Genomic DNA, 16879 nt, shown 5'->3' on the forward strand with positions numbered 1-16879 from the left:
CATTCAAACTTCCCCCTACATGCGCCCGGGGCCAACAACCACCGGCCTTTCATTTGTGGAGAAAGGGGAGGAGCGGCTAGAAAACGGAGGTCTGAGGTTGAGATGGAGATTTGCGTTCCCCAGGGCGGAGCTTCTTTGCCATGGCGCGTCCCCGGGATGGGGCGGGCTCGGTCGCGCTTCCCGGGGTTTGAGGGTCTCCCGGGCGCTCTGCACCCCCACCCGGCTCCCTCACCTACCACTCCATTGGGTGGGTTACCTAACACCTCTGTGCCTTCGCTTGCTGTTCTGTAAAAGGGAAATAAAAGTAAAACCGTCCTAATAGGATGTTTGAAACACAAAAACGAGAATAGTACAAATAAGAGGTTTAATTAAAACCGCCTGGCACATGGGGTACTAATACTACCATAACTCTCTGAAAAGCGTCTATCTCGCAGTTAGATTCTACGAGCTCAGGAATCTGAATTGTCCTGGACTTCTAGCCTTTTTATTTTTATTTTTTTAAAAAATATATTTTTATTGATTTGAGAGAAAGGGGAGAGGGAAAGAGCGCTAGAAACATCAATGATGAGAGAGAATCATTGGGCTGCTTCCTGCACGCCCCCTACTGGGGATCCAGGTGCAACCCCAGGCATGTGCCCTTGACAAAAATTGAACCCGGGACCCTTCAGTCCGCAGGCGGAGCTCTGTCCATTGAGCCAAACCGGCTAGGGCAGACTTCTGTCGGTTTATAGGGGCGGGTTGCCTCCAGCTGGTACCGGGGATGTGATTTATCAGGGATGCGAACACAATCCTGGATTTCACAACTTCCTTTATTTCCCCAGCCCTGACGTCTCAGAAAGCACTGCCCGGAGGAGGAGGCAACAGAGCCCCAGGTGAGTAGGACTTGGCCTTCTTCTAACGATATTCACAGAAATTGGAGAATGAATGGGACATGTTCTTGGACAGGTATGGATAATGATTATAATTGAGCCTTAGTTGCTAAGTTCAGTCTTTATGCAGATAAACTTATTTCTGTCTCACAGTGGCTCTGGGAAGTGCTGCTCATTTCCCTTCGTTAAAGATGAGACTGAGATGCAGGAGACATGTTTGCCCAGGGTCACCCTGCTGGTGGGAGGCAGGCCTGGGCTTGGAATCTAAGCAGACTGAGTGCAGCACCTGAGTTCATCCATCTCGTTGGTCTGTTCTTCTTGTCTAGAATCATAATGGGAAAGGAGGTAGGGACTGGATTGTGGGAACCTTGAGAGCCAGGTTTAGGCTAGTCTATATAGGAGTTTTTAAAATAGTTTTCTCAACGGTTCCACTATTTTACTTCAAGTAATGTGTATACAGGGTGAGGCAAAAGTAGGTTTACAGTTGTTTGTACAGAAAATAATACAAGAATGAGCTCTTCTTGTGTACTCACAACTGTAAACCCCCCCCATATTATAAAAGTAACATAATCATTATGGAAAATTCAAACAGTACAGAAATATATAAATAAAATTTTAAATTACCCATAACCTTAGGATGTAAAGATAACCATTGCTCACCACGTAAAACAATGGTAATGTATATGGAACTACTAGCTCTTACTTAACTTGATTTAATGATATTAAGATACATGAGTTTAACTTGCTTTAATGTAGGCAGACTTTTTTTTTTTCTTTTTTTTAAATATATTTTATTGATTTTTCACAGAGAGGAAGGGAGAGAGATAGAAAGTCAGAAACATCGATGAGAGAGAAACATCGATCAGCTGCCTCCTGCACATCTCCCACTGGGGATGTGCCTGCAACCCAGGTACATGCCCTTGACCGGAATCGAACCCGGGACCCTTCAGTCCGCAGGCCGAGCTCTATCCACTGAGCCAAACCGGTTTCGGCCAGACTTTTCTTTTTTGTCCACTTTACTGTTTAGGTTAAAATAACATCCCTCTCCTGCATATTCTTTTCTTTTCTTTTTTTTTTAAAATATATTTTATTGATTTTTTACAGAGAGGAAGGGAGAGGGATAGAGAGTTAGAAATATTGACAAGAGAGAAACATCAATCAGCTGCCTCCTGCACACCCCCTACTGGGGATGTGCCCACAACCAAGGTACATGCCCTTGACCGGAATCGAACCTGGGACCCTTCAGTCTGTAGGCCAATGCTCTATCCACTGAGCCAAACTGGCCAGGGCGTATATTCTTTTCTTAACTCAAATGAAATATTAACCTATGGTCGGGATGGGAGAGAGAAGTGACTGAGATGAATGTCTTTACTAAAATACCAATAAATGTGTCAAACTCAAAAAAATATATATATATATAACCATTGTTAACGTTTTGGCAACTCCGGTTGTTCGTTGTGTTAATTTCCGCTGCGGAGGCTGTTTCCGTTGGGGCTGCTGGCACACTGCAGTGCTTCTCAAACTGTGGTCCACAAGCCAGCGGCTTTGCATCGCTTGGGTAGAAGCGCCCAGCCTTGAGCCCTACCCACTACCTTCTGATTTAGAATTTCTGCAGATGGGACCCAGGAATCCTGAGTTGATTCCTGCGCACAGGAAAATTTGGGAAAGTTGGGAAACATTCTTGTCTGGAAACTAAGGCCTAAAAATTTGACCCTGGCGACGGTCACAGATGAAACTGAATAGGATACACCAGAGGCCTACTCAGTCCAAGATTCTTTCCCCCCACTAATTACTGTCAGCTGTCAGGTCTTCTTGCAAAATCCTGACATGAGCAGAAGGTAGCTGCAAGTATAGAGACAGAATGGACAGAGTTAGAGGTCTTGAAGATGTATTTCTCCCAGGCCTAGGGGAGTGGATTAATTGCCGTCTTTTTAACTAGAGGACTTCTGTCTGAAGTAGGAAGATCAACTAGTACTTACTGTTAGTTAATATTAGATACTTTGGCTGTGGTCATCATCACCAGAACTACTGTTGTTATTACTATGACTACTTCCTCATTTCTATAACTTTTTTATTTATTTAACTTTATACTTACAGAAAAGCTGCAAAGATAGTAGAAGGAATTCTCATATATTCTTTACCCAGATTCTTCAGTTGTTTATGTCTTGCTTATTTGCTCTGTTGATTATCAGCCAAATTCCTCCAGGAACACACCTGTAATCAAAAAGTTAAGTTTAGTCCTAGTCGGTTTGGCTCAGTAGATAGAGCATTGGCCTGCGGACCGAAGGATCCCGGGTTCAGTTCTAGTCAAGGACCTGTACCTCGGTTGCAGGCTCCTCCCCGGCCCCCCTGGTCAGGGTGCATGCAGGAGGCAACCAATCAATGTGTTTCTCTCACATCGATGTTTCTCTCTGTCTTTCCCTCTCTCTTCCACTCTCTCTAAAATGAATGGAAAAATATCCTCGGGTGAGGATTTAAAAAAAACACACGTTTATTTTAGCTTGCTGCTGCAGGAAGCTCACACAGCACAGGGGAATGAGGGGATGTTGGCAAGAAGCAGTTAGGGTTTTGGTATGTGTTAGCTGCATTGGGGAGAGTGGTAGGCAGTGAGGGTTTGTTCTGGACTGGATGCTGTCAAGAAGCAGAAGCAGTTTTTTAAAATATGTTTTTTATTGCCTTCAGAAAGAGGAAGAGAGAGGGAGAGAGGGACTGAAACATCAATGATGAAAGGGAATCTTTGATCAGCTGCTTCCTGCACATCCACTACTTGGGATCAAGCCCACAACCCGGGCATGTGCCCTGACCAGGAATCAAACCATGACCTCCTGGTTCATGGGTCCATGCTCACCCATGGAGCCACACCGGCCTGGCTAGAAGCAAAAGCAATTTGATTACTGAATATTGTAAGAATTTTTACCTAGTAATGGGAGAAACAAAATGAAATTGGGGTTGTCAATTGTTCCCAAAGTAGTCACTCCTGTTAGCTGGGAGGGGCCGTTCTTTGGCGATTTTTGTCAGCGTGGCAAGTCCTTGTTTCTGCGTTATGGAGTGTCCTGTCTTTTTCTTGTTCACCACCGTCAGTGAGTGGTTCTGTCTGATTTTTGTTCATCAGTTGAAAACATCAAGTTGTAGCTGTTGTGGCTTTAGCTTGTCAGAGTTCTTTTTTCCTCCTTCACAGCTCTATCGTACTTATAAGTTTGTTGTTGTATTTTTCTGAACCATTTGAGAGCAAGCTACAGACAGTGATCAAAATGGAATTATTTAGGTTGATAACATACTGTTATCCAATCCACAGTCCCTATTTATTTTTTTTTTTTTTTCAGTTTTCCAATAAAGTGTTTGAGAGCAATTTTTCTTCTCTAGTTCAAGATCCAGCCCAGTTACATACATTGTACTTGGCTTCTGTTACATTAGTCTCCTTGAATCTAGAATGATTCCTCTTTCTCTTTTTTTGCTCTTGATATTTGTACAGTCTTGCAAATTATTTTTAGAATGTCCCTCATTTTTGTTCCTGGTTAGATTCAGGCTCCGCAGGGATGCTGCCGAGGTGGTGCATCGTATGAAGCAACTGCATTGTAAGAAGGAAATGTCGCCCTGACCGGTTTGGCTCAGTGGATGGAGCGTCGGCCTGCGGACTGAAGGGTCCCAGGTTCGATTCTGGTCAAGGGCACGTACCTTGGTTGCGGGCACGTCCCCAGTAGGAGGTGTGCAGGAGGCAGCTGATCGATGTTTCTCTCTCATCGATGTTTCTAACTCTCTATCCCTCTCCCTTCCTCTCTGTGAAAAATCAATAAAATATATATATATATAAAAAAAAGAAGGAAATGTCACTTTGTTGGTGTTTCCCCAACTGGTCTCAGCTTAGTTTTCTTGGTTAAGGTGTTTGCCAGGTTACTGTTTTTCTTTATACAATTAATACTTTGAGAATACATAGCTATCTTATTCCTCACCAGACTTTCACCAATTTTAGCATCCATTGATGATTTTCTAACTATCTTTCACCTACGTCTATTAGTTTGTATTCTGCCATGACAGTGTTCTAAGATCTCTCCCTTCTCACCCACTTTTCATGTATCCTCACATCTGTAACAATATATTTATAACGTAGACTCCTGTCTGTTTAATTTAAATTAGGTATGGACTGTCAAACTATTTTTTGTATTGTTGCAGCGTCATGGATTTTAATTAATCTTCTTTATCTCTGTGCATATTCATCAGAAGGGCTTTACAATAAACTTCCTGCTTCAAAATAAACTTTACACATTGTTATACCGCTTTTAAAAGTTGTCTGTGTCCATTTAAATATTATTGTTGAGGTAGCGTGTTATGGAAAAAACAAAACCAGGGATTTCTCAGAAGTTCTGAGTCTATAACATGACAAAGCAACAATTCCTGAATGCCATGTATCTTCTTACATCACTCTGTTGGTAGAAATCGTATTTACAAGGATAGTATCAAATTATAAAATATCGTCTGTATTACTGTGGTTGCAAAGAAGTGTTCTTAGAACTGTCTACTTTATGACAATCGCATGAGATTGATACTGTTATTCTTGCCTACTTGTGAAAGAATTGAGGCAGAGATGTTAATAATTTCACCAAGATGACACTGTTAGTGGGTAGCCTTGCCAGGATTTCAACCCGTGCGTGTTAGCTCCGGCGCCTGCTCTTACCATACCCAGCACAAGAATTACTACTGAAGAAGCTACAGGCACACTGGTGATGGGGCCACTGTGTGTGGTTGGGCAGGTACCTGGCGTCCACGTTCTGTTCATCAAGCTGCATGCGCTGCTGCCACCCCGAGGAATGGGCACTTTTGCAAATTCACAATGAGCAGCCACGTGGGTTAGTGACATACTTGACCAGTTCTCATTGGCTTTTTTCTCCTTTCCCAGTCTGTCTTCTTACAACTCCGTTTCCCCAGAGAGAAAAAGAAAAAATGAGCGTGTTCCAGGTGAGTAGGGCTTGCCTTTTTGCTTTTGAAAATGCTGTTTCAGCGCTCAGAGCCGAGGCACAAGTTTTTCTCTTTCAGAGAATGTCCAGGCATTTGAGGAGCTGTGGAGTGTGGCAGGTGCTTGTTGTGTCCCTTTTAAGTTTAATTGCTTTTGGCTTTACTTTTTGTTTCATCATTTTTAAAAATATATTTTATTAATTTTTTACAGAGAGGAAGGGAGAGGGATAGAGAGTTAGAAACATCGATGAGAGAGAAACATGGATCAGCTGCCTCGTGCACACCCCCACTGGGGATGTGCCCGCAACCAAGGTACATGCCCTTGACCAGAATCGAACCTGAGACCCTTCAATCCGCAGGCCAATGCTCTATCCACTGGGCCAAACCGGTTAGGGCTGTTTCATCATTTTTTTTTATTTCACAAATAAGAGAAACATTAGTTGAAATGAAAAACATCTCCCTTGCTACTTCCCTTTTATATTTCCATTATCTCTTCATCATATGTATTCATACTGTGTATTTGTATTCAGAACAAAGATACAAATTTAAATTGGTTTTTAAATTTAATACTACATAACTTTTTAAAATGTTTTTATTGATTTGAGAAAGGGAGAGAGAGAGAAAAACACCAGTGAGAGAGAAACATCAATGAGAGAAACATCAGTCGCCTGCCTCCTGCACGCCCCTGACTGGGGATCAAGCCCTCAACCCTGGCATGTTCCCTGACCTGGAATCGAATTGGTGACCACTTGGTGCATGGGATGCTGCTCATCCAACTGAGCCACACCAACCAGGGCTATAACACTCGTCTTTGTTATATCATGTTCTCATCAAATTTATGTGCCTATTTTTTTAAAACTATTCACTCTTCATAGACATTAGTTTAGGACTTTTACTGTTTTAAGAACACTACAGTATCTTTTCTGCACTGAACCTTTTCCCTCAAAAAACCAGTTCTAAAAAGAAAAATACCGCCTTTTAAAATCTTTTACATACTAGGTATTCAAAATAGAAAAGTATGTTTTATATGTGCTGCCTTGGATTTTTTTTTCTTTTCTTTTTTTTTTTTTTTTGGTAGAATACTCAAATATGGCTCAATGCATCAGGATCCAACTACTGCTTCACACCGATAAAATACTGTTGGAAGTTTTCTCACTATAAGAGCTAGATTCTGTCCCCCAGTACCTGAATCATACATGCCCTGTGTGTATTTTATTTACTGTTTACGTTTTTTTCTTCATGTATTTTTTTTTAAATTAAAGTAATACATGACCTTCGTTTTAAAAGTCCAGTGGGGCCCTGACCGGTTTAGCTCAGTGGATAGAGTGTCGGCTTGTGGACTCAAGGGTCCCGGGTTCGATTCCGGTCAAGGGCATGTACCTTGGTTGCGGGCACATCCCCAGTAGGGAGTATGCAAGAGGCAGCTTATTGATGTTTCTCTCTCATCGATGTTTCTAACTCTCTATCTCTCTCCCTTCCTCTCTGTAAAAAATCATATTAAAAAAATAAAATAAAATAAAAGTCCAGTGGGCCCTGCTCAGTGGATAGAGCATCAGCCTGTGGACTACGCAGCAGTTGCCAACCTTTCAGACCTCACAGACCACCAGTGGGCAACTGCTGGAATAAAGGGCCCCAGGTTCGATTCCAGTCAAGGATATATGCCTGGGTTGTGGGCTTGATCCCCAGTGGGGGGTGTGCAGGAGGCAGCTGATCAATGATTCTCTCTCATCATTGATGTTTCTATGTCTCTCTCCCTCTCCTTTCCTCTCTAAAATCAATAAAAGAAATATTTTTTAAAAATAAAATGTCCAGGGTGGGGGAGGCCAGGGGATAGTCAAGGGCAGGGGAAAAAAAAAGACACATATGTAATACCCTTTGTAATACTTTAAGCAATTAAAAAATAAATAAATAAATAAATAAATGAAATAAAATGAAACAATAAAATAAAATGTCCAGTGGTTTGCCCAGCTATTGTGGCTCAGTGGTTGAACAATGACCCATGAACCAGGAGGTCATGGTTCAATTTCCAGTTAACACACATGCCCAGGTCTCAATCCTCAATAGGGATCATGCAGGAGGCAGCCAATCGATGATTCTTCCTCATCATCGATGTTTCTGTCTCTCTCTCCCTCTCCCTTTCTCTCTGAAATCAATAACAACATATTTTAAAAAACCCAGTGCAGTGGTTTTAAAGGACTTGTCACTGCATTGACACTTCAGAACAATTTTATGAAGATATTTTTGGTTTCATCTTTATTTTTAATGAAAAGAAAATAGGGCCGAAACCGGTTTGGCTCAGTGGATGGAGCGTCGGCCTGCGGACTGAAGGGTCCCAGGTTCGATTCCGGTCGGGGGCATGTACCTGGGTTGCGGGCATATCCCCAGTGGGAGATGTGCAGGAGGCAGCTGATCGATGTTTCTAACTCTCTATCTCTCTCCCTTCCTCTCTGTAAAAAATCAATAAAATATATTTAAAAAAAAAAAAAAAGAAAAGAAAATAGGGCCGAAACCGGTTTGGCTCAGTGGATAGAGCGTCGGCCTGCGGACTGAAAGGTCCCAGGTTTGATTCCGGTCAAGGGCATGTACCTGGGTTGCGGGCATATCCCCAGTAGGAGATGTGCAGGAGGCAGCTGATCGATGTTTCTCTCTCATCAATGTTTCTAACTCTCTATTTCTCTCTCTTCCTCTCTGTAAAAATCAATAAAATATATATATATATATATATATATATGTATATATATATATATATATATATATATACACACACACACACACACTAGGGGCCCGGTGCACAAAATTCGTGCACTGGGTGTGTGTGTGGGGGGGAGTGTCCCTCAGCCCAGCCTGCCCCCTCTCACATACTGGGAGCCCTCAGGCGTTGACCCCCATCACCCTCCGATCGCCTGATCGGCCCCTTGCCCAGGCCTGACGCCTCCACCAGAGGTGTCAGGCTTGGACAGGGGACCCCCATCTCCCCCCGATCACTGGCTCTGGCCCCCGCCCAGGCCTGAGGCCTCTGGCCCAGGCTTCAGGCCTGGGCAAGGGGACCATCATATCCCCCCAATCCCCGGCTCCGCCCCCCACCCAGGCCTGATGCCTCAGCCAGAGGAGTTGACCCTCATCACCCTCCAATCACCAATCACCGGATCGGCCCCTTGACCAGGCCTGAGGCCTCCGGCAGAAGTGTCAGGCCTGGGCAGGGGACCCCCAGCTCCCCGCGGTTGCAGGCTCCGCCCCTGCCCAGGCCTAACGCCTCTGGCCTAGGCATCCTGCCCGGGCAGCGGGGACCTGCAGTGGCAGCGGGGGGCACCGCGATCGTGGGCTCCGCTTTAGGCCCAGGCAAGGGACCCCTAGCTCCTGGGACTGCCAGCTTCGACCGTGCCCAGCTCCCATTGCTAGCTCCACCCCTACTTCCTGCTATCACTGCCCAGGGCGGCAAAGGCACCTGATTCTCCGATCATGGCCCCAGGGCCGCCTTTGCCCTGCCCCCCAGCTCTTAGCTCCCCTCTGGGTTTCCGATCACTGTCAGTGGCAGGGGGCTTCTTCCTGCTTTCCCTTTCGCCTCCCTGCATTGTGCCTACATATGCAAATTAGCCGCCATCTTGTTGGCAGTTAACTGCCAATCATAGTTGGCAGTTAACTGCCAATCATAGTTGGCAGTTAATTTGCATATAGCCCTGATTAGCCAATGAAAAGGGTATCATTGTACGCCAATTACCATTTTTCTCTTTTATTAGTGTAGATATCTACACTAATAAAAGAGAAAAATGGTAATTGGCATACGGCGATACCGTTTTCATTGGCTAATCAGGGCTATATGCAAATTAACTGCCAACTAAGATTGGCAGTTAACTGCCAACAAGATGGCGGCTAATTTGCATATGTAGGCACAATGCAGGGAGGCGAAAGGGAAAGCAGGAAGAAGCCCCCTGCCACTGACAGTGATCGGAAACTCAGAGGGGAGCTAAGAGCTGGGGGGCAGGGCAAAGGCGGCCCTGGGGCCATGATCGGAGAATCAGGTGCCTTTGCCGCCCTGGGCAGTGATAGCAGGAAGTAGGGGTGGAGCTAGCAATGGGAGCTGGGCACGGTCGAAGCTGGCAGTCCCAGGAGCTAGGGGTCCCTTGCCTGGGCCTAAAGCGAAGCCCACGATCGCGGCGCCCCCCGCTGCCACTGCAGGTCCCCGCTGCCCGGGCCGGACGCCTATGCCAGAGGCCTCAGGCCTGGTCAAGGGGCCGATCCGGTGATTGGTGATCGGAGGGTGATGAGGGTCAACGCCTCTGGCCGAGGCATCAGGCCTGGGTGGGGGGCAGAGCCGGGGATTGGGGGGATATGATGGTCCCCTTGCCCAGGCCTGAAGCCTGGGTCAGAGGCGTCAGGCTTGGGCGGGGGGTGGAGCAAGCGATCAGAGGGAGATGGGGGTCCCCTGCCCAGGCATGATTCCTGGGCCAGAGGCCTCAGGCCTGGGCGGGGGCCAGAGCCAGTGATCGGGGGGAGATGGGGGTCCCCTGTCCAAGCCTGACACCTCTGGCGGAGGCGTCAGGCCTGGGCAAGGGGCCGATCAGGCGATCGGAGGGTGATGGGGGTCAACACCTGAGGGCTCCCAGTATGTGAGAGGGGGCAGGCTGTGCTGAGGGACACTCTCCCCCCCCCCCCCCACACCCAGTGCACGAATTTTGTGCACCGGGCCCCTAGTGTGTGTGTGTGTGTGTGTATATATATATATATTTTATTGATTTTTACAGAGAGGAAGAGAGAGAGATAGAGAGTTAGAAACATTGATCAGCTGCCTCCTGCACACTCCCCACTGGGTATGTGCCCACAACCAAGGTACATGCCCTTGACCGGAATCGTACCTGGGACCCTTGAGTCCGCAGGCCGACGCTCTATCCACTGAGCCAAACCAGTTAGGGCAGGAAAGAATTTTTGATATAGTTCCATATAATGCTCCTCACCTGGTTCCCATCTCAGTGGGATTAAAACAGTAAACATTTCTAGGGCAATGGGATATATATATATATATATATATATATATATATATAGAGAGAGAGAGAGAGAGAGAGAGAGAGAGAGAGAGAGAGAGAGAGAGACAGAACACCATTGATTTGCTGCCTCCTGCGCACCCCACAGTGGGGATCGAGCCCACAACCCAGGCATGTGCCCTGACCGAGAGTCGAACTGTGACCACCTGGTTCATAGGTTGATGCTCAACCACCGAGACACACCGGCTGGGCACAATGAAAATATTAACTAAAATGTAGAACCTTTTTAGTCAGGATACAGTATTTAGAATTCTGGGGAGTTTATTTATAACACTGCTCAGTGTGAGAGCGCTGGGTAAACATACAAAGCTTTTTTTTCATAGCAGCATTCTTGTCGAGGCTGCAGAAATCAGTGTGTGGCGTTGGCAGGACAGAAGAAGGAAGGGCCGGGAGATTTCCAAGTTGTTCAGAGCAGCTTCCTACCCATCCTCCTCACCTTGTCAGTGCTGCCCTCCCCCCCCCCCTTTTTAAAATATATTTTATTGATTTCAAAGCAGAAGGGAGAGGGAGAGAGAGATAGAAACATCAATAATGAGAGAGAATCATTGATTGGCTGCCTCCTGTGCATCCCTACTGGGGATCAAGCCCACAACCCAGGCACGTGCCCTTGACCGGAATCAAACCCGGACCCTTCAGTCTGCAGGCCGACGCTCTATCCACTGAGCCAAACAGGCTAGGGCTGTGCTGCCCCCTTTCCAGTGGACACTGGGTGTAAGATTGAGGTGTACATGTTTGTTGTAGGTGACATTCAAGGACGTGGCTGTGGCCTTCACCGAGGAGGAGCTGGGGCTGCTGGACGCCGCCCAGAGGAAGCTGTACCGAGATGTGATGGTGGAGAACTTCTGGAACCTGGTCTCAGTGGGTGAGGACAGGCGCCCTCTGCAGTATCTTTGTGACCTCGGGGTTAAGGCTTTGGGGCTCTTGGAATGGGCTCCCTCATTTTGGTTTACTGGACTTTTGCCAGTTCCTGTGGGACCCAAGAGGATGTTTCTGGTCTTTCTAAATAGGATGTTTCAGGGTTTTTTTTCACTTGTGTTTTGTAGAAGAACTATAAATGGTCAGTCTGCTGCTATTACCTCTTCTATATTCTTTTTAAAATTTCACTCCTAGTCCATTAGTGAATTATAAAGCCAATTTATTTAGTCGGCTCTGCAGTTTTTAATGAAATAAAAGAGGGTAGTCCTGGCCAATGTGGTTTAGTTGGTTGGAGTGTCTTTCTGTGCACCGGAAGGTCGAAGGTTCCCAGTCAGGTACATACCTAGGTTTCAGCTTCAGCCCCCTGTCGGGCATGTATGAGAGCAGCCCATCAATGATTTTCTCTGACATCTCTCTCTCTCTCTCACCTTTCCTCTCTCGCTAAAAAAATCAAAGACTATGTCCTTGGGTAAGGATTTAAAAAATATATATATCTCAGAGCTCCTTAAGAAGAATAGAACAGCCCCAGCGCTGTGGCTCAGTGGTTGAGTGTCAACCTGTGAACCAGGAGGTCATGGTTTGATTCCCGGTCAGGGCACGTGCCTGGGTTGTGGGCTTGATCCCCACTGGCAGGCCTGCAGCAGGAGCAATCAATCAATGATTCTCTCTCATCATTGATGTTTCTCTCTCTCTCTCCCTCTCCCTTCCTCTCTGAAATCAATAAAAATATATATTTTTAAAAAGAAGAAGAGAACATTGCAGCTAAAATTGGCCAGTTGCATGCGTGTTCTGAGAGCCGTTGGGAGGAGATTTAATGAAAACAGACAACAGAACTGTGCCATTTGCCTCCTGTTTTATTTATTTATTTTTTTAAAATATGGAACGCTTCACGAATTTGCGTGTCATCCTTGCGCAGGGGCCATGCTAATCTTCTCTGTATCGTTCCAATTTTTTAGTATATGTGCTGCCGAAGCGGGCACTGTTTTAATAATACATATCTATGTATACTAGTATAGTATGTGTCTGGATCAGAGAGTAAATGCTGTTTCTTCAATAGGCCATGCTAAAATATTTTTTGAAAAACACTGCTTTTAATATCTTGAATATGCAGTTAGAACTCCAATTTTAGCTCCATTGTATTCAAGTGAAACTTGTGACTTTGCATGTTCTCAGGACATCAACCCTTCAGACAAGATATATTAGATCTAGAAAGAGAAGAGAGGCTTTGGATGATGAAGACATCACCCCAGATGGAGAGAAATTCAGGTAAGAACCAAGCAATTATGAGTTCTGGTAGTTACCTGCATTATCTGTTTCATTCCTCACCACCCCTGTGCCCACGCCCAGTTGAAATTGTCAGATCTTTTTCCTGGATTATTGGAACAGCTTCGTACTGGTTGCCTGTTCTCAGAAAATAGCTTGTGAGTTAGTCTCTGCCTTGTAAGAGTTGCCCAGCTCCATCTCATTTGCTTCTTGCAAAGTCTTCATCCATAAGAAATGGATCTTACATCATTACCTCTACAAACACTTTAATTGTTTAGATTTATATGTATGACTTTAGAAAGCATTTCATGTAATGAAACCTTTACTGCTTCTGATGATTTTCTGATAATTTCTAGTCTGTGTCTTCAAATATTTATCACAAGCTACTGAGTTTATTTCAAAGCTCACTAATAAAGTACACCCTCACTTTGGAAATCATTCTTGTTAAAGGCCAATGTATCTCCATATAAAGTTTTCATGCTATTTTCAAGGAGATAGCATTCTTTCCTACCCTCTAAATTTTTATTTCTATGTGGGAAAATAACATGTTAGACAGGACAGAAATCTCAGAAGAACCCAGATCATCCAGCTTTTCTTTCATTCCAAGTGATTCTTAGCACCTTTGATTTTATCCTCAGCGTTAAACCTCTTGGTGTGCCACTGCCTCTACTGCAGCCTTTCATCTTCTCAGCAAACTATACTTTCCAACCCTTTTTCTAGTTCAGATACTTTCCTTGTAAAGGCACTTTTGCTTCTATGACTTGGTTCAAACTTAAGCTGGGATTTACAGTTATAGAGAATCCCAGAAATCAAACTCTGATTCATCTGTATATGCATTTTTTGAGCACCTACTAACTGCCAGGCACTATTACAGCTGCAAGCATCCAAAATGCTTTTCTTTACTGATACTGTGTTATGGTAGGAAAGACATGTAATTTATGAAAAATGATTAAAATAGTATGTCAAATGGCCATCATTTTGTTTTCATTGGGTTTCGTTCATGAGAAGAGGTTGGCTCACCCCCTGCTTTCTGTCAGGATATAAACCAGAGAATGCCATATGTAGTAAAAAAAAAAATAAAATAAGCTGAACCATCCCAAGGATCATTCATTTTATACTGTGTGTCCTAAGTGTGAAATCTTGAATCTTTAAGCAAAGTTTTCACTTGTTCATATCTCTAAATAATTTGTCTATATAGGCAAGAGCAATCAAAGTGAGTTGAGGACTGTTCAAGACAGAGGACTACATGAAGAGCTTTCCTGCTGGCAGATCTGGCAGCAGATTATAAATGACTTAACCCGGTGTCAGGACTCCAGGATAAATAGTTCTCAGTTCCACAAACAAGGTGAGTCCCTCTGTCAGGTTGGGGCAGGACTGACTACTCCAATTTCTGAAGATGAAAACTACTCACTCAGTCATCAAATGGATGGTCCCACTGACACTGGAAATCCAGAGTTTCAAACTTTGAGAACCCAGAGTTTTTGGAGGAAAACTTCCCTGACTGAGTCACAGAATTATCAGAATAGATATCAACAGTTTTCCATGAAAAGTAACTCCTGTCGGCATAAATGGGATGTCAACACCAGCAGTTGGGTATCACATCGCCTTGATGATTGTGGAGTACACAGAAGTGAAAAATCTTGTAGGTACAATAATTATGAAAGAGACAGCATGAAAATATCAACATTGGATTTAAATAATGTGACTCACATGGGACGAAAACCTTACCAGTGTAATGAGTGTAAGAAAATCTTCAGCGATCTCTCCACCTTTGATCTTCATCAGCAAGCACACTCAAAGGAGAAGTCATATGTATGTAGTGAGTGTGGAAAAGGCTTCTGTTATAGATCAGTTCTTCATATTCATCAGAACGTTCACCTGGAAGAAAAAAGGTATAAGTGTGTTAATGATTGTGGTAAGGAATTCAGTGAGAGCTCACATCTGCAAAATCATGAGAAAGTCCTCATGGTAGAGAAACCATTTAAATGTGAGGAATGTGGGAAAGGCTTCCGTCGTAGATCCGCACTTACTGTTCACTGTAAATTACACATGGGAAAGAAACCATATAATTGTGAGGCCTGTGGGAGGGCCTTCAGCCAGGCCTCTCATCTCCAGGACCATCAGAGAGTCCACACTGGGGAGAAGCCATTCAAATGTGATGTGTGCGGGAAGAGCTTCAGTAGGAACTCACATCTTCAGTCCCACCAGAGAGTCCATACAGGAGAGAAACCATATAAATGTGACGAGTGTGGGAAGGGCTTCATCTGCAGCTCAAATCTATACATTCATCAGAGGGTTCACACAGGAGAAAAACCCTACAGATGTGAGGAATGTGGTAAAGGCTTTAGTCGGCCCTCAAGTCTGCAGGCCCATCAGGGAGTCCACACCGGGGAGAAATCATACATATGTAATGTGTGTGGCAAAGGTTTTACTCTGAGTTCAAATCTTCAAGCCCATCAGAGAGTCCACACTGGAGAGAAACCCTACAACTGCAATGAGTGTGGGAAGAGCTTCCGGAGGAATTCCCACTATCAGGTTCATCTGGTGATCCACACAGGAGAGAAACCCTATAAATGTGACGTATGTGGGAAGGGCTTCAGTCAGAGTTCATATCTTCAGATCCATCAGAAGGCTCACAGTATAGAGAAACCTTATAAATGTGAAGAGTGCGGCCAGGGCTTCAATCAGAGTTCACGACTTCAGGCTCACCAGCTGACCCATACTGGGGAGAAACCATACCAATGTGAAGAATGCGGGAAAGGATTCAGTCGTAGAGCAGACCTTAAGATCCATTGTAGAATCCACACAGGAGAGAAGCCGTATAATTGTGAGGAGTGTGGGAAGGTCTTCAGGCAGGCTTCAAATCTTCTGGCCCATCAGAGAGTCCACAGTGGGGAAAAGCCATTCAAATGTGATGAGTGTGGGAAGAGCTTTGGGCGGAGTTCACACCTTCAAGCCCATCAAAAAGTCCACACCGGAGAAAAGCCATACAAATGCGAGGAGTGTGGGAAGGGTTTTAAATGGAGCTTGAATCTTGACATGCATCAGAGGGTCCACACAGGAGAGAAACCATATAAATGTGGGGAGTGCGGTAAGTACTTCAGTCAGGCCTCGAGTCTTCAGCTTCATCAGAGTGTCCACACTGGAGAGAAACCATTCAAATGTGATGCGTGTGGCAAAGTCTTTAGTCGGTCTTCACAGCTGCAGTCTCATCAGAGAACTCACACTGGGGAGAAACCTTACAAGTGTGAGATATGTGGTAAGAGCTTCAGCTGGCGATCAAATCTTACAATTCATCACAGAATCCATGCTGGTAATAAATCTTCTAACAGTGATAGTGCTGATAAGAACATGAGAAGGTCCACACAGGTAAAATGTTTTATAAAGTGATTTTTTAAAAAATACTCAAGTGTTGTGTGAATTCTTCCAATCATCAAGTTCAAAAGAAACTTTATTTTTCATTAAAGCAGTGTTTCAACCATAGCTTACCATATCCCAGTAGTCAGCAGGCTATACAGCAGAGAAGAAAATGCTTGTAAGTGTATAGTAAGGGCTTCAATTAAAACTTTGACCTTTATTAAATACTAGAAGCCTGGTACACAGATTCATGCCCTGGTGGGGTTCCTTGGCCTGGCTTGCACCCTCTCGAATTCCAGGACCCCTTCGGTGCATAATCAGGGCCAGGGAGGGACCGCAGAAGGGCTCCAGGGTGTGTCTGGCCTATCTCACCCAGTCCTGATTGGCTGGACCCCAGCAGCAAGCTAACCTACCAGTCAGAGCGTCTGCCCCCTGGTGGTCAGTGCACATCATAGCTACTGGTTGCTTAGGCTTTGGTATATATAG

At 44.8% G+C, this 16879-nt stretch overlaps 1 protein-coding gene across 1 annotated transcript; it reads left to right on the plus strand.

The window, feature by feature from the left end:
- Positions 1 to 5161: 5161 nt before the first annotated feature.
- On the plus strand, positions 5162 to 16432 carry LOC308531243 (uncharacterized protein). Its single transcript, XM_081108162.1, has 4 exons — positions 5162 to 5822; positions 11600 to 11720; positions 12947 to 13039; positions 14235 to 16432. The coding sequence occupies exons 1-4, from the start codon at positions 5652 to 5654 to the stop codon at positions 16424 to 16426; spliced, it is 2577 nt and encodes an 858-aa protein (XP_080964288.1). The 5' UTR covers positions 5162 to 5651; the 3' UTR covers positions 16427 to 16432.
- Positions 16433 to 16879: the final 447 nt, after the last annotated feature.

This window comes from Myotis nattereri (genome assembly GCF_964212035.1).
Source record: "Myotis nattereri genome assembly, chromosome: 15".
Classification (NCBI taxonomy): domain Eukaryota; kingdom Metazoa; phylum Chordata; class Mammalia; order Chiroptera; family Vespertilionidae; genus Myotis; species Myotis nattereri.

Coding starts and splice junctions, on each gene's coding strand:
- LOC308531243 (XM_081108162.1), top strand. CDS start 5,652: ATGCGCTGCTGCCACCCCGAGGAATGGGCACTTTTGCAAATTCACAAT. Junction 11,721..12,946: donor CTGGAACCTGGTCTCAGTGG/GTGAGGACAGGC, acceptor GCATGTTCTCAG/GACATCAACCCTTCAGACAA. Junction 13,040..14,234: donor CCAGATGGAGAGAAATTCAG/GTAAGAACCAAG, acceptor TTGTCTATATAG/GCAAGAGCAATCAAAGTGAG.